Source organism: Saccoglossus kowalevskii, chromosome 6 (assembly GCF_978046115.1).
Source record: "Saccoglossus kowalevskii chromosome 6, keSacKowa6.1, whole genome shotgun sequence".
NCBI classification, from domain to species: domain Eukaryota; kingdom Metazoa; phylum Hemichordata; class Enteropneusta; family Harrimaniidae; genus Saccoglossus; species Saccoglossus kowalevskii.
In genome coordinates this window covers 31683105-31706899 of record NC_140646.1, presented here as the reverse complement: position 1 = coordinate 31706899, position 23795 = coordinate 31683105, and the positions used below count along the sequence as shown (strand labels likewise).

General features: G+C 32.4%; 1 protein-coding gene across 1 annotated transcript; it reads right to left on the bottom strand.

The window, feature by feature from the left end:
- Positions 1-1480: 1480 nt before the first annotated feature.
- LOC100376494 (phagosome assembly factor 1-like) lies at positions 1481-23756 on the bottom strand. The gene is made up of 13 exons (XM_085500375.1): positions 23569-23756; positions 22090-22172; positions 12974-13057; positions 10977-11020; positions 10081-10240; positions 9482-9588; positions 8725-8843; positions 6931-7064; positions 6433-6516; positions 4827-4909; positions 3411-3507; positions 2654-2785; positions 1481-1681 (listed from the first exon to the last, which is right to left on the bottom strand). Exons 1-13 carry the CDS (start codon positions 23630-23632, stop codon positions 1619-1621), a joined length of 1254 nt encoding a protein of 417 aa, XP_085356501.1. The 5' UTR covers positions 23633-23756; the 3' UTR covers positions 1481-1618.
- Between the last annotated feature and the right edge of the window lie 39 nt (positions 23757-23795).

Below are 23795 nucleotides of genomic sequence, written 5' to 3'. Positions count from 1 at the left end.
GTCACCTGTCTACCACAGCTTAAAAATTACTTAGAAAAAGTAAAATTGTAATTTACAATGTAGTACAAACAATTCCAATTTAGGATTTGTTTTTAATGAAATGTAAATAGATCAGAAATCTTGATCAACTTGGCAGTGAGTACAACACACTGAGAAACATTCAGAAACAAAATCTAGTATTACAGGAGCTATTCAGCAAGTACAGAATTTGAAAGACATCAACAGCACAAATGAATTTAAAGTATCGTATTCTGGAGTTATCTAGCTGTTAAACAGAAAAATCCTATTGTTTACAACAGTTAATGTGAGATATGGTCATCATAGCACTTTTTGCAGACCAGGAGGGAATATCTAGATTTGTACCATAAAATAATATTCAAAATAAAAGCTTTAAATTCACCTCCAACAAACTCACATGATAATTTTAAACATGGAAAAATAAACTACGGTATACTAAGTCTATTACCTCGAAAAAGGTTATTGCTGGGATTATTTAATAAAAACAAAGCATCAAATGACTGTTACATCAAATATAACTGGTCAAAACTGAAAGGTCAAAAATCAAACAAATGAAATATTTCAAACCCTTACATACAAATACAATTAATTTAAAATTAAATAAGATAAATCAATATTCATAAAATCCCTTAAGATATTCATTAAGACCTGCTTTTAGTAAAAATTTCACAGCTTATAACATATTCAACCATCTGAAAAAATCTAAAAAAGGTACAAGTCACAACCTAGGGAATACAGAGCCTGATATATATTTATGTCACATCTACATACATAAAGAACAAATACTTTAATGATGTTGGCCTACTGCAATTTTTGTTTTACGAACACATGGCAACAGAGTTTAACTGCACGTATGGATGCTGCATCATGCAGGCACCGATTAAACATAACTGAGTGTTCGAAAAATGTTATGGGTCTGATATTTTTTTTATAATTGTGTTCAGGAATAAACACAACATCATGTTGCATCAGTGTTATGTTCTTTTCACCAGTGTACAGAAAAATGAGTGTAACCATACAGGCAAACACTGTGATTTGTTCGGCTTCTCACAACTTGAGTGTTTTCTTTATCATCATATTTCATCTGTAAAAATGGTTCATCGATAAAGAACCACAAGACTTTGGTTTGGTTATATCGCTTTTCAAAAACAAATTAGTCACTATGTGCTACAATACTCAGCAATTCAACAAATTTATTTCATTTAACACTGATATGACAACCCAGTTTCACGACACATTGTGTAATTACTAATACTTAGTCTTGTCTGAGCTCAAACTATTAGTTATTTAGCATCCTTCTACTTTCAGCTTGGTGTCTGAATTTGTAATTTAGTGCAACATTCAAGCTGTAAATGAGAAAAGTGTAACAAGTAGAGATTTTTAAAAATATTTCAATTTAAAACCCACTCACATGGTAGCAGGCAATTCAGAATTGCAATCAAATTCAAACAATAGTGTGGCCTTTTAACCCTTAATGGTGAAATTTGATAAATAACTACTGCTGATGCTGTCTGATATGAACAGTGCAATACATACAACACCAGAAGTGTTGTGTTGCTGTGCAATGACAGGGTTACAACATCATATTTGTGGCGGAACATTAAACTGCATCTGTTGATGGCATATAAAGAGTCACTGATGCTATGTGGTTATTCGGCATCACCTGTTAAAAAAAACATAACTTGTATGATTGTTCAATTTCTATAGAACACAAACTTGAAAAGTCAAGCATAAGCATAGTTCTATATCAACCATAAGGTTGTTGCTGTTGCAGCAGTCTTTTTTTAGAAGATTGCTATACTGATAGAAGGTACCAGTACAATGCATTTAAAAAGTATCCTGATACACCACTTCAAACTGGGTACTGGTTTTAACTGTGCGACAATAGTAGTAGCCAGACAGCATCTAATAACTTGATATTTATAAGTCCAATTGCATTGTACAGTGAATTTCATGATGGTATGAATGTTTGATATATAAAATATTTATAGATGTTTTATACATCTTAAATGACAGTTGAAAACAAGTTGACCAATCATAATGTTTTAATAGATGGATATCGTCTGTATATAATAGTGAAGTGGCCAATAATTGAGCGAAAGCCATACAAATTTATTTATATTTCCGAGGTAATGTTTCACAACTACCATTACAATTTTATTATCAACCACATCAAGAGTGACCTATTGAGTCAAAGGGGTCAAATTCGGCAGGTCATAAAGATGGCACCCTAGCTGAAGGCAAATATTTAGACTTTTGATTTTTTTTTCTTTTGTGGAAAGTTCAGTGAGAGCTCTCCATATGTACTCAATTACAACCCCCCCCCCCCGAATTTGAGGTTTTGAACTAATTTTTGAGTAGCAACATTGCAACACTAACTGCGGTTAGAAATAAGATTTTTATAGTATTTTAACTGTACTATCTGACACCAGCAAATGATCGAATCAACTTGTGAACAAAAATTAGGTAGTTAATCATAAAGCAATGCAAGTATGCCAGAAATAACAAAAATGATTACCTGATCCACAAATTGTGTTGTAAACTCTAATAATAAATAAATTGATGAAGACAATTGCCTGGTGAAAGTCTACACAAATAGCCATAATGAATAGAAAAAAAAAGACATTGCGTTTACCTCAATAATCATATGATTAACACCATAGCAGAATGTTGAACCAAATGGATTTGTAGAGTTAGTGGACGATGCTCTATTTAGTACAACTGGTTTATGAGATGGCGTCAGAAGTAACTCCTGTACTTGATCCCACTTGAAACAAAAACACAAATGAGTTATAAGCAGATAATGCAGTATCTATAAGGAGAGACATATTTGTATTCGGTGTGATATCAGCCATAGTTCCCCATTCAGCACTCTACTTTTCCAGACTATAGAAATGTGAATGTGATAAAATTATACATAATCCTACGATTATTTTGAATTATCATTTGGGTATTTTGTTAGTTCCACTTTGTTATCAACACCAGATTTTTGTATCAATCCAAGACATAGGACACATTGTATTTGAATATTGCATATACATATAGCTTTACTACTACAGTAAAGTCCTTGTTAAAGTCTACTATCAATTGACTTAATAAAAACATTAGGGAAATGAACAATTGCACAATAACATGCGAAAATGCAAATTTATGATGGTCACAGAATGTCAACATTATGTCAACTTGATTGTCAATATGTATTTATTTATATTTTACCTTGGTACAAAGTAATACTGGTTACCCACCAATAGCTTCACCATCCAAACATAAAAACATGTACTAAACAGATAGTGCATGATGTGAATTGGCAGCATAAAAACTGCAGCTTTATAACAACTATAGAACCAACAATGAAGCTCATGCACCAACATCAAAACACACTATCAGCTCACCTTGGTGAAAGATGTTAACACCAATGGTTCATCAGCCTCCATTGCTTTTGAGCCTTTTATTACTGGAATAGGGATGCGACAGTCACATCGGTAATACCTGTAAGTTCAACAGAATGCTATGTATCAGTATTGCATTAAGGTAGGTAAAACGTCTTAGAAATTGATGTGATTCAGACGTTCTCCAAAAGTTACTAAGTAGGCTACTCTTAAATTTTATATATCATCTGAAAGATTAGATATAGGCGGAATACAGTAGTCCATATGCTGTACCAAATGTTTGTCTGAGGGATTACCTGACAGTCAGTTTTGTGCTTTTTTTATTATTAACTATTTTTAACATTTTCAGTCACACCTGTGAATTGCATTGATAATGCTGTAGGCTAAATGATAGTGTCTCAGTTGTTTATCTGCCTTATACCTAGCTATGACCAAATAACTACAGACATGTTATCAGATTATTGGTTGTATGCAGTAGATTGAGAACAACTACCGGATTCTGCCGTAAATTTGCCCATCAAAAAAAATCGCCCGCGATTCCACGACTGGTGGGCCCTTATTTGAGGTCAAAATTTCAAAAGATGATCATCAAATATTTTTTAGAACTTCTATTTTCTTTGAAAAATAGACCTATGTTGACATTCAGTGTCGGCAGTTTGTCCACTCAAGACGAAAGAAATTATAGCAGAAGCTAATCTGAAATTTGATACATTTTTTTCTTGCTGAATTAAAAAGTAGATCGCCTAAAATGTCATTACAATGTCACCCAGTGTCATCTTTCTCTAAAAAAATCACATTAACGAACCTGGTACGCCAAATACAATTATTTTATTTTATTAGTATTGTAAGAGTAAATTCTAAAAGATGTTTCAAATAAAAACGAACATAACTGCACTGCTTTTTAGCAAATGATTGCAGTAGCGCAATCTGGTCATGCTGTGTTTCACAATTGTTGATCATTACTTAGTACGGTAGTAATTATAATAACGTACAAAAAATAATTTTGTTGAATGATTCCGATCGCAGATTAAACGCTTGATGCTGCAGAATATCCGCCATATTTTGACCTGGGACAGTGTTCTTTGACCTGATAGGTCAAATCGCTAATTAACCAATCAAAATGATGGATGATACCAACGTGTTCAAATTACCATAGCTCATTTAAATATGTTATTGTTATTGAACACAACACGGAAGAATGACACCAAAATATTGAGAAAAACAAAAAACCTTAAAAACTGCCGAAGAAACGCCCTTGGTCTCATTTTATGGCAGAATCCGGTAATAAAGACATATGGTCAGTTTACACGACCAGATTTTATTTGTAAAATGACATTGGATTTATCTGATCAGAAACACTCTGATTGTATAAACTGCAAAACTATATTCCTATATGTCCTATATTTAAAGTACACTCACATGTTAAAGTTATAATGTCCAGGATAATTGGTATGTAGGATAAACTTCTTTAATTTGTGCGTCCCAGCATCAAAGAGAATATCCTATATGTAAGAAAATTGGAATGTAACTGGGAATACAGAGGAAGAATGGGAATGATGACAGACAGTGTATGGATATGTTATGTTGCAACTGTGGCAAAATTTACTAGTACCGTAGTAAAAAATTAATGAAGGCTTATTCAGATAGAATTCTTTGACGAATATGACATATGATTGTAATGTTTGTTCACCATCAAATCACCACATGTTGCTTATGTGAGGAGCTAGAAATAAATTACTAATCATTGTAGTGTGTTGGTTGTTGCACTGTCCTCAAGTTTGGGGCATGTACAGTTAAAATCTTACACGGAACAGAACACCAATAAAAGTTTGTACTACAGGCACACAGGCACACAAAGCTGTTTCTAGATGCAACTTTAGGGGTACTTTGGTCAAAAAGTGCAGGTGCTTGGTTGTTTCTAGGAAGGTATAGTATTGCCATGACAGGAAGATATACAGCAATGATGGCGTGTAGTCCCAGCTACAGTAGGCCTTGTGGTTGTTTTGGCAAACTACTGCATGTTTGTTTGTTGTATAGTCCAATTATAAGGACTTATCTGGGATATAAAGTTTGACCTGAGATAAAATGTTAGACCATAGGCTTATCGTGTGGAGAACAATATCAGAACAATATCAAATTGATTAACAAACAGTATGTTTGCACTTTGCATATAAAACAAGCAGCCTGTCGGCTGAGATAGCTCCGCTGTTCGCAATGCACATGGCAATTAAATAACAGAAGATATCATTAGAAAATGAGCAAATCTGAGAGAGGTCCACATGTAGTACATATATATATATATATATGCGGTTTTTAACAAGAAGTCTAAAATATCACTTTTTACCAAAAATGACGAAAATATTCACCAAAATTAGAAAATTAAAGATATCATTACAAAATGAACAAATCTGAGAGAGGTCCACATGTAGTACCTATATATGCAATATCAAAGCAATTGGACTTGCGGTTTTCAACAAGAAGTCGAAAATATCACTTTTTGCCAAAAATGACAAAAATATTCACCAAAATTAGAGAATTAAAGATATCATTACAAAATGAACAAATCTGAAAGAGGTCCACATGTAGTACCTATATATGTAATATTAACGCAATTGGACTTGCGGTTTTTAACAAGACGTTGAAAATATCACTTTTTACCAAAAATGACAAACATATTCACCAAAATTAGAGAATTTAAGACATCATCATGAAATGAACAAATCTGAGAGAGGTCTACTCAAGGTACATATACACCAAGTATTAAAGCATTCAGGGTTGTAGTTTTCAAGAAGAAGTCGAAAAAGTAAAACATTGACACGAACGACGACGACGGACAATCACTCATATGATAAGCTCCGCTCGACAAAGTCAACAGCGAAGCTAAAAAGTCAAGAAAGACAATAGGTAATAATGTTCAAAGTCTACAGCTATTTCCTGGCACAAATAAATATCTTTGCTCACAAACATATTACAAGTTGGTATACAATCAAACCAGTTGTTGTGAGGTCAAGAACTGCATACTTACAACTCCTAAGGTAAAATAATTAAAGAAGTAATCTGAATACTTGGCAGGTGCGAGCTTCTTGGCAGATGCTGAATGAATTTTCATCTACAGATAAATAATAAGTTATGATGAGGTAGTTATGACAATGTAAATTAAATATTCCAAATAAATACATTTTTTTAAATAAAATTCTGAATACATGCGAGTACATAACACTGGTAGCAAAATTAATGTCATAATAAAAATCATTATCAATAATAAATTTCCTGTTATAATAGCGTATAAGTGTATATTTGAAAGATTGTCTTCATTTAGCTTTCTTAGAAACATACTTGCTATAATATTAATTATCTTGTAAATGATTTAAGACAGGGCACTTTACAAAAGCATGTGGTTCTAATGGTAAAGGCAGAATCAGTACATAATCAAGTAATCTACAAAATCAATTCTCATATGAAAAAAAAAACATATGTCTATTTGACAAAACATGAAGTAATATATAAAATTGAAAAGTCTTACTTTATCTTCTGATTTATAAAATACTTTACTAGGAGATCCTATCGCCGATAATATACTTTGACAACTATCACCAAATCTAACTTCTCTCTCTAATATTCGTCTCCTCTGTTCTGATATCTTTCCTGGTCCTGAACCTGAAAGTTACAAACAAAAATTGTTTATTTATTACATGTGCCCAACACCAATGAAAATGGTAATTTTCAAGCTATTTGCCATTAGTACCTATGGTTAAAAAGGTTATGTCATATCTCAAAATTTTGTTCTGGAACATATAGTAAAAAAATAAAATGTATGATGGGTCCTTGTGGCTGTCCTGAATCATTGAAAATTTCTGACGAATACTATTTATTTTTTACAATCTTTTTTTGCATTTTAGACTAGTTTTACAGAGTAAACAAGCAGCCTGTCGGCTGAGATAGCTCGGCTGTTAGCAATGCACATTTCAATTAAAGAACAGAAGATATCATTAGAAAATGAACAATATGTATAATATCAAAGCAGTGGGACTTGCTAATTTCAACAAGAATTCAAAAATATAACTTTTCACCATAAATGACAAAAAATAATCATCAAAATTAGATAATTGAAGATATCACCACGAAATTAACAATATAAAAGAGGTCCACATGTAGTACCTATATATGTAATGTAAAAGCAATCGGACTTGTGGTTTTCATTAAGAAGTCGAAAATATCACTTTTTACCAAAAATTACAAAAATATTCACTAAAATTAGAGAATTAAATATATCATCACGAAATGAACAAATCTGAGAGAGGTCCAAATGTAGTACCTATATATGTACTTTAAAAGCAATCGGACTTATGGTTTTCATTAAGAAGTCGAAAATATCACTTTTTACCAAATATTACAAAAATATTCATCAAAATTAGAGAATTGAAGATATCATTACAAAATGAACAAATCTGAGAGAAGTCCACATGTAGTACCTATATATGTAATATCAAAGCAATTGGACTTGCGGTTTTTAACAAGAAGTCGAAAATATCACTTTTTACCAAAAATTACAAAAATATTAATCAAAATTAGAGAATTGAAGAAATCATCATGAAATGAACAAACCTGAGAGAGGTCTACATGTAGTACCTATATATATATTATAAAAACAATTGGACTTGCTGTTTTCAACAAGAAGTCGAAAATATCACTTTTTACCAAAAATGACAAAAATATTCACCAAAATTAGGGAATTAAAAATATCACCACGAAATTAACATATGTAAAAGAGGTCTTCATGCAGTACCTATATACGTATTATAAAAGCAATCGGACTTGTGGTTTTCAACAATAAGTCAAAAATATCACTTTTTACTAAAAATTACAAAAATATTCACTAAAATTAGAGAATTAAATATATCATCACGAAATGAACAAATCTGAGAGAGGTCCACATGTAGTACCTATATATGTAATATCAAAGCAATCGAACTTGCGGTTTTTAACAAGAAGTCGAAAATATCACTTTTTACCAAAAATGACAAAAATAATCACCAAAATTAGAGAATTAAAGATATCATCGCAAAATGAACAAACCTGGGAGAGGTCCACATGTAGTACCTATATATGTTATATCAAAGCAATTGGACTTGCGGTTTTTAACAAGAAGTCGAAAATATCAGGGTGATAATAGTTATCCATTATATACCCCGGGAGGTTATCTCCCATAACACATTGCATAGAGCAAAAAAGGAAATTGGCTAGAACTGCCTTAAATACAGTAGAAAATTATTAAAATGAACACATTCAAAGTTTTATAAGAAAACTATTTAATTACCTTCTGTTACTAGAATAAATTTCAGCCCTTCTGGTACACATGTATCATGGTTAAACAAAACCATAACAGATTCAGTATACACATTGCCATGGAAACAATTCAAAGGCATTGGTGGTGGCCTGAAGTAAAAAAACAAAGAAACACATGTAACTGACTGAGAGGACGGATAAATAGATTGGCTGATGTTAGACAGTTCAAGTATACTGCCTTAAGTTTTATGAATATTGCAAGTCAATGAAATTCAGAATATAATGTAGCACAGTCAACATTTCACCACAGTCACCACACTACTATGTGTTTGATATGGATCCAATTTGAAAGATACTTTAAAAGTGACTCACAGTGACTTTCACTAACACCCTTTACTCATAACATCATTTCTAGCACTAAAAATCAAAGGTTTATTGTAAAGTGAAACTTAAATATTGGTAAGGATTTAAACCCATGTCAGTATTCTTTCTATCTGGCTGGGAGCGAGACAGGATAAACAAACCAATGGATCTGATCAACAATCTACCTTCAAATTCAAGTTGCACTATCAAATGAGCAAGCAGCTGTTTTTTTTCTGTCTGTTTAAAACGTGCATGTGCTGAAAATGTAGCCACAGTGCCAATCAGCCAAAGTACATGTACATCCAGGGAAATCAAATGTCATCAAATTCACATTATTAGGGAAAAGAACATACTTTGCAAAATTAACAGTCCCAGAGAGATTACTTAGAGAAGTTCTCTGGGACTAATTAAAACTTGATACTTACTTTGTATCAGTTAAACTATTACCAGTGTAAATACACATACGTGATACTACAGGTGAGGCACCATTAGGAAATTGCAATGAACTTAAAAAACCATGTGTATAGTGAGGCTGAAAAAATAAAAAGAATATCTCAAACGTGGAATATGTTCAACTGGATTGGTTTGTCAATATCTTATAAATCATCAGTTTTAATAATGCAATCCTGGAAAAAAATACAGTGTGTAAATTGCATTTACTTGGAACATACAAGCATCCTGGTATGAACTGCGGTGTGAATGTTCCCATAATACTGAAAAACACCTTGAACATAAGTGCACCTACATGTATGACTAATGCTGACCCTAGTAAATACTGCTTAAATTGTAAATGAATGGTGACATTAGTTGAGATCTTTTCATTCATTAAGTGTACCTGTAACATAGACTAGGGCCATACTTTAACAGTTCAAATTAATGTCTTGACATACTAGTACATTTATAAAATCAATTCATAATCAAATCAAGTTATTTGACAAATTATAATCAAAACATTCACACCATGGTCATTTTTGTGAATAATGCAGAAACGGCTATGTATTACTACACAATTAATGAATCTTACCTCAAATTTGGAATCAATGGGAAAAGAAAAAGAAAGGCCTCGAAAGTTGAGAATAAAAAGCTGATGAGCAGAATCATATACTCCAGGGTGTGTGGCTCCAAATGAGACATCAATTTGTTCTATTGATGCAACTACTTGCGGAGAATTAAAATGAACACCACTGAAAAGAAGAGAAAGGTGTTTGATCAGGATGAATAATTAATGATTCCACTGATACACAATGCATATGTCTAGAGGGACTTTAGAATGCAAGATAATGAAAGATACCACAGAATGATGTGTTTTTATCTTCTATTATTGTCAGCAGAATATTTTTCTGAACAGCAAAACAGCAACATTTCCAACCAAGTTTGCTTTGATATGCGTGTCTCAGGATTGTTATGGGAATAAAACAAGTTGGGTCAAACCAACCTTAACAGAAGACATTTAACAGTGAGGGATTCAGACATGTTAAATATAAATAGAAGATCATGATGCAAATACTTTTCAATTTATTTCATGCAATCGTGTAAATTGCTATATGATAAATGGCAAAGTTATCCAAACAAAATGTATTTACTGACGCAGATGTTGCTGGACACAGTTGCTGGTGTGGTTTTTTGTGAAGCATAATGCTGGTAAATAATTACGTCAATCACAATCTAATACATAAATATCTGATAAGCATGCAGAAATAAATTGCTTAAGGACATAAAGCAATTTTTAATCTTCTACTAAAATATTTTTTTTTGTAATTTATCAAATGAATTTGAACGCATAAATCCCATACATTGTCATAATTATCACTATTTTTTTTTATCAAACTTTACTTTTGTCTGTGTCATCATAAAACAAAACATGGAAACTACTCAAAAAGTGTGAAATAGGTGAGATAAATGAAAATACTATAAACTTACCAATATTTCAATTTTACTTTACTAAGATTATATACTTCAATAATCTGTTGAAATAAAAAAAATTAAATTATAACTCATCAATTAATTTCAATGATGTACTTCTGCCACTGAAGGCCATGCCTGTATGTATATATGAAGTCTGTTGATATACAAACTCATACATGATATATAGACTGAATAAATACATGTATGGCATAAAAGAACTGAAGATGCACCAAATGATGATACATTGATGTTATTAACTTGTTATTTCATTTTCATAGTAAATGTATATCAATTTCTCAATTTTAATTGTTTATTTTGCCAAAATATTTATGCATACTCTGCAAGTTCAAACAAACATAATACCAATATTATTCAACTTTAATCAAAAAGACTATGAGCAAGTTTACTTTAAAGAAGAGACAAAAGTGAAAATACCGGTAGCACTGAAACAGTGAAAGTATAATGTAATAACAAGTAAACTGTAAGTGTAAGTGTATGTAATATCGGTATATTATGGAGTTCAAAATTTGGAAAAAAAGATTAATTTATCAATAACAACATTGTTTTAACAATTCAAAGTTGAATTCACCAAGACTTGAATTCCTCATTTTAGAAGGCACCTAGCTTCAGAGCCAGGCCAAATTGATAGGCGTCTAGGCAATAGGCTTTTGATGCATATGTGAAGTTTAAAGCCATGTAATTTATTATCAAACTTCCCAAAATCTGTTCAGATCACAATTAGACAGTGAGTAACAGAACTATGATAATAAATAACAAATATACACCAAAATAAAGGTTGGATGAGTGAACATCTCGGGTCAAATAAAGCACTATAATATTGATTAAATCCACCCTTGAGCACTATTCTGCAGGAAGTTAAAATTCAATATCATTTTACTCAACTACAATACTCCATATTGAGAAATATTGCTCTAGAACAGCATTAATTAAAACAAAATATATCTAAAACATGATGTAAAATGAATATATAAAATTTGAACATAATCAGTCAAAGCATATCAGAAGCACATTCATTTAAAGAAAAATGGCCGCCAGTCAGCCATTTTGATCCGATCTGCAAAATAAAATGACGTACATCAGCAACCCATAATCTCTAATGTATGTACCAGGCTTAAACAAAATCCATTCATAAACGCCAAGATCCAGGTCTAGAATGCCAGAAATGCTTGATTTTTGATGATTTTTTTAGCACAAAAATGGTTGCCATTTGGCCATTTTGAATCAGATAGTCAAACCAATATATCTTTGTCATGATGTATAATGAATATATAAAATTTGATTATAATCAGTCAAAGCATGGCAGAGATATGGTACTAGAACTGCATTCATTAAACAAAATGCGGCCATTTTAAATTGAATCTGAAAAATAAAATGATGTGCATCAAGGTCCCATAATGTCCAACGTATTTACCAAGTTTGCACAAAATCCATCTATAAACGCCAAGATCCAGTTCTGGAATGCCAGAAATGCTTGATTTTTTAGCACAAAAACGGCTGCCATTTGGCCATTTCGAATCAGATAGTCAAACCAATATGTTTATGTAATCAGTCAAAGCATGACAGGAGATATGGCACTAGAACTGCATTCATTAAAACAAAATGGCCACTAGTCGGCCATTGTAATTTGGACCTGAAAAAATCAATAATGTCCAACGTATGTACCAAGTTTAAACAAAATCCATCCATAAATGCTTGATTTTGACGATTTTTCAGCATAAAAATGACCACCATTCGGCCACCTTGAATCAGCTAGGACGCATGGACACACTGACACACAAAGATCAAAACATAAGTCCCTGTTTGCGTCTTAACAAAAATGAAACATTTTTTGGTAATATATTCCCATATTGTTGATAAGAAGGGAATTTAATTTGGTAAAGAACATAGAGACCTACATTTAGTTCATTACGTAAAGTCTATACAGGTACATCATATTTAATTATATAATGTTTTATCTGAATTTTTGAAGTTAAATTTTAAACAATACTTACTTTAAGTCTTTGTACAACAGGATCAAATAGTAATCTTATACCATCCTGAGATAAATTAAGGACTAGATCCACTGATAAAGGTGACTGGGAAAAGAACAGAACATCAAATATGGAGTAAATGTATAGCATCTCTAAAAAATTACAGAATTCTGAATGAGAAAGCATTATACAAATGTGCAACTCCTAGCATTTTCCAGATTATTTGTAACTGTGACTAAGCCGTATATATAGCAGTATAGCAAGTACAATGAATATGAAATATAGAATGGACACTCAGTGGCCTGTAAATTCTGAAATTATATTAGAATCCCAGGTGCTTTTTTCATAACACATTGCTCTTTATAACAACTTGCGATATTAGGATAATCAAGTTGGCAGAATTGAAAATTCACACGTAGGCACCCAATATAAACAGCTATTTTTTTTATAATGAGACTGTAAATGGTATGCTCAACGCATACACAAGCTTGATAGTTATAACCTTAAAAACAGATAAGTTTCACTGCATAAATATAGCTATAGCTTATGAACAAATGGCTCAAAATGCACTTTTACACCTACATGTACCTACAATAGACTGAAACATCATAGGTGAGAATTCAACTATAATTAATCACAGATAATTGAAATCATAGCAGACAGTTTATTATAGGAACGCACACAATAGTACATAGAAATGTTGTGAAAAACACATTACAGTTTTGATTTTTGAAAAAAATGCATATTTAAAAAAAACAAGACAAAAAAAAACGGGAAATTATCGATAGTAATTTTTGAAAGATGCACTGAAAACTGAAGAATGAAAAGTATTTAACACTTTTCCTGGTGATAAAATCTTATTGTCGTTCATGCTAGTCACAATAAAATATTATATTCTTGAATAAGCGCCTGTGACTACAAAAAACTTAAATTGTACTCAAATTCAGGCATCAGGAATTATTGAATATTTCAAAAATCAAAATATTTAAAAGTGATGCGTAAATTAGAAAACAAACAGTATTCTAAAGATGATGTTTCTGATATATCAGTTGTTAATGACGTAATAACTTATTAAGTTCAATATACCCATGTCATTGAAAGCAACATATCACACATTTGGTCATTCATGTACTAGCATGATATATGTTACAGCTGACAAGTCATAGTAGAATATTTCAAGATGCATGTTGCATTTACAATGAAACTCAGAGAGATCACTCAAGTGGAAGATTCATCAGACTCAACAATGAATCAAAGAAAATAACCATGTCATCCACTGTTATTACCGTATCCATCTACGACTCAAGAATACACAATTATATCATGTACTTCGTAAAGTAAACTGCATAAATTTTGCTAGGCACAGATTCCCGTGAGTCAGAAAAAATTACAAAATTTTGTAGCAGCAGTGATGATTTCAGAAAGGGAGTCAGAGCAGAGAATTTCCTCAAATTTTTGAAATACAAAAATGTTTAACCCTTTGAAACATAGTACTTTTTTTAAAAAATAAAAATGTTGGTAATTTTGACCCAAATGAGCATAATTTTGCATTGACTATAAGTCTTGATCAAATTGTGGAAAAAATACAAAAAATTAATCAAGGTTTATTTTGTGAAGTGTGCCGAAAGTTTACTTTCGTGTTAAAAGGGTTAAAAAACATAAACAGTTTACAAATGTTAAGATTACAAACAGAAATCCTAGCTAATTGCAAAATCATTATCCTTCCAAGCTCAAAGGAAAAAATCATCATGTCCAATTTGCAATTTATTTAAATTTCAAGCTAAAGGGCAAAAACAAGCCATTACAGTCACTATAATTAATGAGATTAACTGTAAAATCTACTGTAAAATACTTTTAAATTATTTTTCCTAGAATTTTTTTTCGCAGGAAAGACATTTTGGCCGTTTTGTATACATTTATTCTCTTTGAGTTTTGTTCAGTATTTTCACCAGATTTTATTTTCACTGAATTAAGGGAATTATTCCCTTAAGCGAAAATAACTTCCAAGTGAAAATAAAATAGTTTACAGTACTATGTATTAGGCACTCAAGGGAAATCAGCAATATAAATTCCTGAAACAAACTTAATTTCTGCTATTATATGACATAGTGATTATTGAAAAATATATTAAGCATTGACATAATAGGTGGATTTGGATGAATAATTGCCTCCTGCAATGGTAATATATCAATGTTCCCTGGAAAATAATTACTGAATGTTAAATGTTTATAACATCCTCTCTGTCATTGAACTATAAAACCTAATTCACTGACTCCCTTAAATTCTTCACAAAATGGTCCATGAATAAAACCTTGATTTCAATCCCTGGCATGCCTCCAAAATGTCATACATGATATATTATAAAACCCCCAGGTATATTATTTTTGTATTGCAAACAAATATTGAATAATTATGTAATACTTATGATTTGTTTCACTAATACATGTACATTGAAACAGCTTAGCTGATCTACACAGAATTATTCAATAAATAAATGATGTTGAGCATAGATAAATATAAAACATACAGGAAATTATCATACATCTAGCATAAAAAAAACAATTTAATGTACTGTTTATCTGCATCTGAAGTTATCTGCACTCATTTGAAGTGTATCTATACATGTTCCAATATGGAAAATTGTCTTTATTTGGAGTTACCAACATTGAATGTATTCAGATTCCTGATATTCAATAACTTTTATCACATACAGAAAAACTCTATGGCATGTGGGAAATTGAATTCCACAATGTTTTATTTTCCTAGGGACATAATTTTCTCTCAAGCCTGGCATATGGAGAACCTAAATTGTCATATTGATATTTGAGGGGGGGGGGGGCTAGACTAAGCACCCACCCTTTATAAAAAGTGACTTTTGGAACTGAGTAGCCTGGGCACTAACTCTGTATGATGCAATAGCTCAAAATGCTGCTGAATAAAAGCTTATTTAAGGTAGCGAGACTATTATTTGCATACTTGTTTTCATCTTCTAATTGTGACTAAATGACTACAAATAGACCTGGGAAAGTATATATTTTTAGAATCGCCTAACTTCAAGCTTTTCACAAGTGTATTTTGCATGCCCGTATCTGCAATCTACGACGCGTTACTCAATCAAAGTTGAAAAATTACTTTTTCTGTAAAAAAAAATAATTACGCATTTATGCTGGCGATAAGAAGTATTTTTTTCACTTTTCCTAGTTGTTCAATAGTCTGGTAAATTGAATGTGTCTGGTTAGTTTTATTCAAGCAACGCGTTTTAAAAAATAGTGTCCTGAATTTCAATTACTGTTTTAGTCGCATTGCCCCCAACTCAAACCACAACTCGTTGGTAAATAATCGATGAAATAGTTTGTCTGGACACATTCAAGTTCCTCTCATTGTCACCTTAAAGCTGTGAAAATTTGGTGTTAATCCGACGACAATAAGTATACGTTATTTTTTGTTAAAGACCTTGTATTTTGAAAAACATAAACTTCTAGAAAACGTCCATGAAGTAACAGCAAAGATTTTCAAGCTTGTTTATTGGCACAATCAATTTGTTTTCCCATCAAGGTCTGTTTTACCATGTGTGGGACATCCAAATGTGTAAGGCTATTGGAAACCAAAAAAATAAAGGAATGGGATAGCTATAATTGGATAAATTCGGCATATGAAAACACCAAAATCAATCAATTTTTTTCAGTGGCTGTGTGACCTTGTGTCTGACACATTCATATGCAAATGACTAATCTGTGAAACAAACAGGGGCGGAGACAAACCACTCAAATGTTTGGAAACACTCATTGTGTGTCAGATAGCTACTGATAACACATCCTAACATTGCTTTGTCTTGAGTTTATCTTTGAAACTTATAGGCACACAGATTAAACCTGTGTTGTTGATTTTGGAAAACACTACTGAGGCTGCCTTGCTTCCCTTCAGAAAATCTATATTTTAACCAACTTACATGACATTCTATGTTATATTGACTTTATCATATGAAAGTTTATGGTGCATTTCATCAATTAATAAATAAATGTGAAAATCGTAATTTTCAACACAAATAATAGTCTCGCTACCTTAATAAAAATGGAAACAAGGGTAATATTTCAGCAAATTATTAAAAATGCATGTTCACCAACACCCTCACACAATATGGTTAATAAGCATTAGCATGTGATTCATATGCGAAGTTATGTTAAATTTCATTGAACATTATTACCTGATATCATTCATAGAGCAGGTTGTTATTCATGACGTCATCATAACCTTCGGTCTGTGGATAATACAAGTCTATGACGTAACTTTATCAAATAGAGCAGCTCTATGACAAGTGATATCAAAGGCGGGTTGAAAAGGTCAAAAATAGCTATTCAATTGAGAATTGAAGATATTGTCACCAAAACATAATAAATCATGTGAGAAAACATAGTTAAACTCAGGTTACCTTGCCCTTTTTCAGATCCATTGAAAGTAAGACAAGTTTTGGCACTCGTACATGTACAATTGTCCTCTTTATTTTATCATGGGCAAAATCAAAATCATGTTATAAACAAACTTAAAAAGATAGCACTCAAGTAAAGAAAAAAAAATGTAAGCACTCAATGACTAATATGAATAATTAAAAATAATAAGTTTTGATAAACAGACAAAACAGACAGACGACGACTATGAATTTAGAGTTATCAATGACAACTTTTAAAGTGTACATTAAAATTACAAACAAAATTATGTATCATTTGCACCAAAATACCCAAAGTAATCAGGCGGTTAGTTTTTCCATAAAAAATGACAAAAATATTTGCTAAAAATAGGGAATTAATGATTTTGTCATAAAATGAACAAATCTTAAGTATCAAAGCAATGGCTGGTAGATTGGAAATAAAATTTTTTTATCAAAAATGACAAAAATATTTACATAAATATTCATAAAATGAACAGATCTGATAGAGGTCTCCCAAAGGTACCTACATGTTGAATATCAAAGCAATCAAGCTGATTGCTTCAAGAAAAAATACAAAAATATTATTGTGATACACACATTTTTTGAGCACCATAATTTTTCCAACATTACAATATATGTTTGTTTTTATTCAACTTTTCAATAATTTGTTTATTTTGAGAAAGGTGACAAAAGTTTACTAGCCATACTCTAAAGGTTAAATATGGAAGCACTAATAATAAATACAATTCTGTTTTCTGTTAAAGATGCAACTTGTATCAATCTGTTGACATAGGAATCTAATATTTCCCATGGGTTTTAATGATTTATTATACAGATAGTAATGTTTATCCACTCTGACCAGTGAAGCATATCCCATCTGTTTCTAAACTGTCAAGCATAAGCAATTACAAATTTAGAGATTTGGAGTACAAATTCATCAATATTTTGACAATCAAACTTGAACAAGATTTTATACTCATGAACGATATAACCACGATTGACATTGTTTGAATGAAAATTTATACTCAAGTTATCCCCTTCCCAAAAAACGACAACAACAATGCCGACAGACAAAATATAATATACCTAACTCTTAACATTATGGGCAAGGCAAAAAACCAACAAAGAAACTTGTCGGGTATTTAAGAAGTTAACAATACCATCAACAGACAATCAGTAATAGGAACCCAAGTAATTCCACTCTGTCAGCAGTAGAGCTGAAAAATTGAAATTTGACTGCTTTGCTGCAATAATCAGCATTCAAGGTATGACAGCACTGCAAAAGTATTACATAAAAGCTCACTTGAAAAGGTGATATGGGTTATAAAGTTTGCTAGACAAACATTCATCCCAGTGTCCATCGATTTATAGATATCCTGATCGTAGTAAATATACGGTATATCTGCAAGAGTTCTTTGGAACTTAGCTATGTGCATAAATAACAATGCCAAGCAACCAAATATTATCATCTGATTTGTTATTCACACTCTATTGTCAAATGCCTTTATTTCCCCACTAGTTGCATGTCTCTATCTACTACAGTGCTTGAGATATTACAGTTTAAGGAAAAATCAAGGCTAACAACAAAATACTCCCAGATAAAAGAGCTCGGCAAATGTCAGAACATCCAATTTACAGTTTCTTTATATGATTTTTCATGATGTGGCACTTTACCCATAATTCTTTGCTGGAAAATCAAGATGACAAACTACATAATATATAATAAATGGAATTCTCCTACACTTGTGGAGCTTTTTTTTGGAAGCATTATGTTGTTTGGCTTGACTTTTCCTTTAAAGGGGAACCGATACTATAAATAAGGGTCAAGATGGCCACCGTATTAGTATGCTAATCCGAACCAAGCCGCTCACATCGTGGCGGGAGCTCCGTGAAATGTGCCATTTACAATGTTTGGAGATCAAGCTGTGATTCCAAATACATATCCACGGGGGCATGAATATGTACGCTAGCGATTACACTCATCTGGTTGGGCTTTTGATGTATAAATGTTGTTATTTTCGGTCGAAACGTGCCGCGACCAGTGAAAATCACGAGTTTAAAATGGTGGCTAATGTATGCAAAATGCCTGTCAATCACGGTTTGAGTAAAAGAAAATGTAGATCCTCTAGATGTTTATTCAATCTACAAAGCTTGTTGATTTACAAACAGCATTATCGTTATGTAGTTTGTCTATGGTCTAAGCATCGGTAACACTGGGACATGACGATGTAAGACAGTAAACAATGTCAATAGCATTTGGTCACGGCCTCTCGGATATCCATTGCATTAACTGTTCAAAATGCTATTGTCCAGTGTTTTATACAATCTACGTCTGACAGCGGCGTTGTTGTTGCACAGACTTTAACCGTCACCCAGCTATTTTTGCCTGTTGGTTGTAACGCAGGGTTAAAACGTCGATTTTATAATAAATACAACGCTGCAGATTGGTCGTTAAAATTAAGTCTACGGTAAAATTGTTTTGACAGAACGCTCTTCTCCCCCTCACCGCTCATTTGATTTTGACTGTAAAGTCAACCCGACGTTCACCCACCAGATCACAAGAACTCAAATCACACGAGATACAAGCCGGTACCACCTGTGTACATACGGGCTAGGCTTCACGGAAGACAAGGCTGTACATTTTGATTTTCCACCTGAGTGTTTTAAACAGGTTACAAGATAAGCCCATGATGTCGCGGCGACTTTTCTTTACTAATGATTTTGATATTTTATCATGGGAATTTCCGTGTAATAACCTGTACTTATAATATACAGTAAACACTTTCATTGTCACCTCTACCAATTAGTCAATATTATGTGGAAGTTTGAGGGCAATTGTAAATACACGTTCTCAGGTTTACTGTATACGAGATCAGTACCGTCAGTAGACCGACGCAACGGAAACAGACAAATAAACTTGAGTCGGTGGATTTTCTTCAAGACCGTTTAGCAACAATCTGGTCGTGTGTATCCGATGGACTGCTGCCTTTTCTTGTTGGCCATCATCAACTTGAATTAGTTCCGGGTCATATTTTTCCGAGGATGTATAAATTACCACGTCCATGAAATTACCAAGTGCGTGATGTTTCAAATCATGGTACATGAAGACTGCTCTGTATTTGTTTGAAATTCAATTGCTATGTTATATTTAAACAAGCAAATTGTAATCCGTTCTTAGGATGTTTATATCAGTTGTTTTGTGGGATTAGCGGTACAGGCAGAAAGATAAGCATTCATTTACTCAGTGGACAGAGGCGGAGTTAATTACCCATGAGCACTTGGTGCAATCCAAGGGATTGAGCGGTTTCCCCTTTAAGCATATCAATGAGGTCACATGACCATATATATCGTCTAATTCATCAGGCACATATATTTACCAATGGATTCAATATAGCACAGAGTGTATTAACCTATCTACAACAGTGCTTGACATATTACAATTATGTATATTAATGATGTCACAAGACCATGTATAAACATCTGATATATTAGTCACATCAATTTTCTGATGCCTTCATTATGGCACTGGTTCTATGTTCCTAACTGCAATAGTGCTTAAGATATTACAGTTCTTTAGATTTGTTAGGTAACATGTCCATGTATGGTGTGATATATTAATCACATCTCTTGTTTGATGTCTTCCCGTCGTTAGATCACTGATTGTATATTGCATGTTCCTATCTGCAACAGTGCTTGAAATATTACAGTTATGCACATTAAACAGTACATATGACCAAATACGGTCATCTGATATGGTAGTCACATACATTGTCTGATGCTTTCTTTCTAGAACCGGTTGCATGCCACTATTTGCAACAGTGCTTAAGATATTACAATTATTAAAGAGATTGCATGACTCCCAGGCCACTCCATCCCTACTCACTTCCTATCACCACCCACTGTCTATCACCATCAATATGAATATTTTTCCAAAGAATGAATCTACCTAGTGGTAAGTATTGCCCAAAAATCTTCTCCTTCAAAGTTAGTGGATCAGATAAAATTATACAAATGAGATAAGTAAATTTATTTCAGTTGCCAATAACTCTTAGGCCAAGTGACTAAATGGTCTAATTTCAGAATATCGATCAGTTCACATTGTGACATGTTACCATGCCAAATTCCAGAGAAACTAATAAACAGTACAACTAGAAAAGACTGTCAAGGCGAGTATGGCCTGTGACTGCAAGAAAGAGTGGTATAGCAATATTGCAGTATGAGACACTGTTTTGCTAATGATATAGCTATATTGCTCATGATGTGGCCATTGATTCACTATGCAATATTTGGCTAGCAAAACAGTATCTCATACCACAATACAATTTGCAGTTTCATTCTTTTTTTTGGTCACAATAGAAACCTAATTATATATCCTTAGAGAGAAGATCTATTTTTCAGTTTTTGACACATAATTATTAGTATTTGTTAACATCATGGAGGTAATCTAGGGTCAGTATCCTTGTAGACCTGGCATAAATCTTACTCATACCATTAGTACAGTACTCATAGTGCTATTTAATCATATTAAACAAATGAGTATGTCCTGATTTCTGAATGTTGTTCTCCGCAGAAATAAATAAATAAATAACCGTAGAGTGACTGAACATAAATTATGTACAATTATAAATTTAATCAATCCAAACTACATCAAAATTAACAAAAGTTTTGTTTTTTATTAGTGAGGGTAGGAAATTATGGATTTTTTACTTACTGATTCGCTATATACAACTTGTACATTCTTGATAATTCGACACTGTCTCTTAAGAATATTAACTGCTTGCATAAATGGCATACCTAAACAAAGAAAACAAAACATAAGATTAGAATTATGTCAGGCCAAACTATTCCACATAGTTTTTGATTTTTGATTAACGCAGTAATCACAGAAAATCAAAATGATTTCAGAGCATATTTCACGGATTTCTTCACAATCTACCATAAGCTACAACAGCATACACTGAAAGTAAACAACTGAACTATATACTTTAAAACAATGAATGTAATAATTTTGTTCACAGCGAATCATAATTCTTGCATAAAGTATTCCATGATGAAATCAGAAAGTGTTAAGTATGTCTCAAATAGATAACTAACAATTTTGTCAGTTTAAGCATTAAATAATGAGACAAATATGTAAATGAAAATTACAACAGCAGCAAACAAATTTATAACAGTTGTGGGATTGAAATTATTTAACAAGGACTTTCTTGCTGAGTGTAAAATAGTTTTAGGATTCTGATTGGAGGCTATTAGTAACACCAACCTGTGTAGCCACTTGGCAAACTAGGAAAAGATAACATTACTGGTAACAGTACTGTAATATGAAAGATTGCAATATTGTTTTCAGAATTTATGTACCAGAATGAAATATGCTACACTCACTTATTTAATAGACAATGTTTCCCTGATGTTTAATAAATTAACTTTAGGTGGATGCTGATGTTTTTAAGTGACCATTTTTTTCAGAATGATGCTGGGTTTGAAATTTCTTTTAGTCATGTTTTCATGTATGATAATGTTATACATTGTGTATTTTTAGAATGCAGAGTTCAGATTTGTTCATGGTCTGTGGCATGTTTGTTTTGTCTAATAATAAATCAAATGCAATCCTGTATTATACATGTATTTAAAAACCTTTTCATCGAAAATATATTCTAATTACAGTTAAGTAATTCACACAGTATGAGTGAATGCAAATAAAATAAAAACACCAGCTCAGTGCTCAATTAAATACACCGGAATATTATATATATTTATGACTTGGTGTCAGATATTCAAAACATTAAAAAATTGCCTCGCTCTAAGTTGACTATAATGTGTGGTCGTGGTGATATAAAGAAAAAGGTGTACAATAAAATGTGTTGTTATAAAATAAGCCAATAAAGAAATAGGTCATTGGACAAGAGTATGCACGGCTCAGTTTCTCGGTGACCACAGTTTAAGTTTGTTGTCGTCAAGTAGTGCAAGCTGGAAAGGATTTCACGCGGTTTGTTAAATTTACCCTTATCATCACTGTTTTTGAAGCACCGTCGAGATTTGTTCGTTTATATACATCGCTCACAACGAATGCAAGCACACTGTCAACACTTTAAAATGTCAATGTGGTGGTGTTGTTGCACATCAACAATGAAAATCGAAGGGTGAGTGATTGTGACCATGGTATGACGTTGTTTATTATTTTCGCACTTACCCAGGGTGAATTCCCATTGTTCATTTCCTAGAGATCTTTCTGGAACTACCTCCAAATCCAACATCTCGGGCGAATACGATACAGCTCCCCGAAGAGCAAGGACTATTTTTGGTCATTAAACTTTCGAAAAATTCAAGAGTTCTGTATTTTTTTCTGTCGACAGTTTTTGTTCAGGGAGCCATTTTGAATGAACTTGTTTTTATTTGCGCATGCGCAATAAGAAATAA

Excerpts from the sequence above, each read along its gene's own strand:
- LOC100376494 (XM_085500375.1), bottom strand. The coding sequence starts at position 23,632 with ATGTTGGATTTGGAGGTAGTTCCAGAAAGATCTCTAGGAAATGAACAA. Across the intron at positions 7,065-8,724 it reads ATTTATTCTAGTAACAGAAG|GTTCAGGACCAGGAAAGATA; the intron begins GTAATTAAATAG and ends TGTAACTTTCAG. Across the intron at positions 2,786-3,410 it reads TGTTAACATCTTTCACCAAG|TGGGATCAAGTACAGGAGTT; the intron begins GTGAGCTGATAG and ends TTTTGTTTCAAG.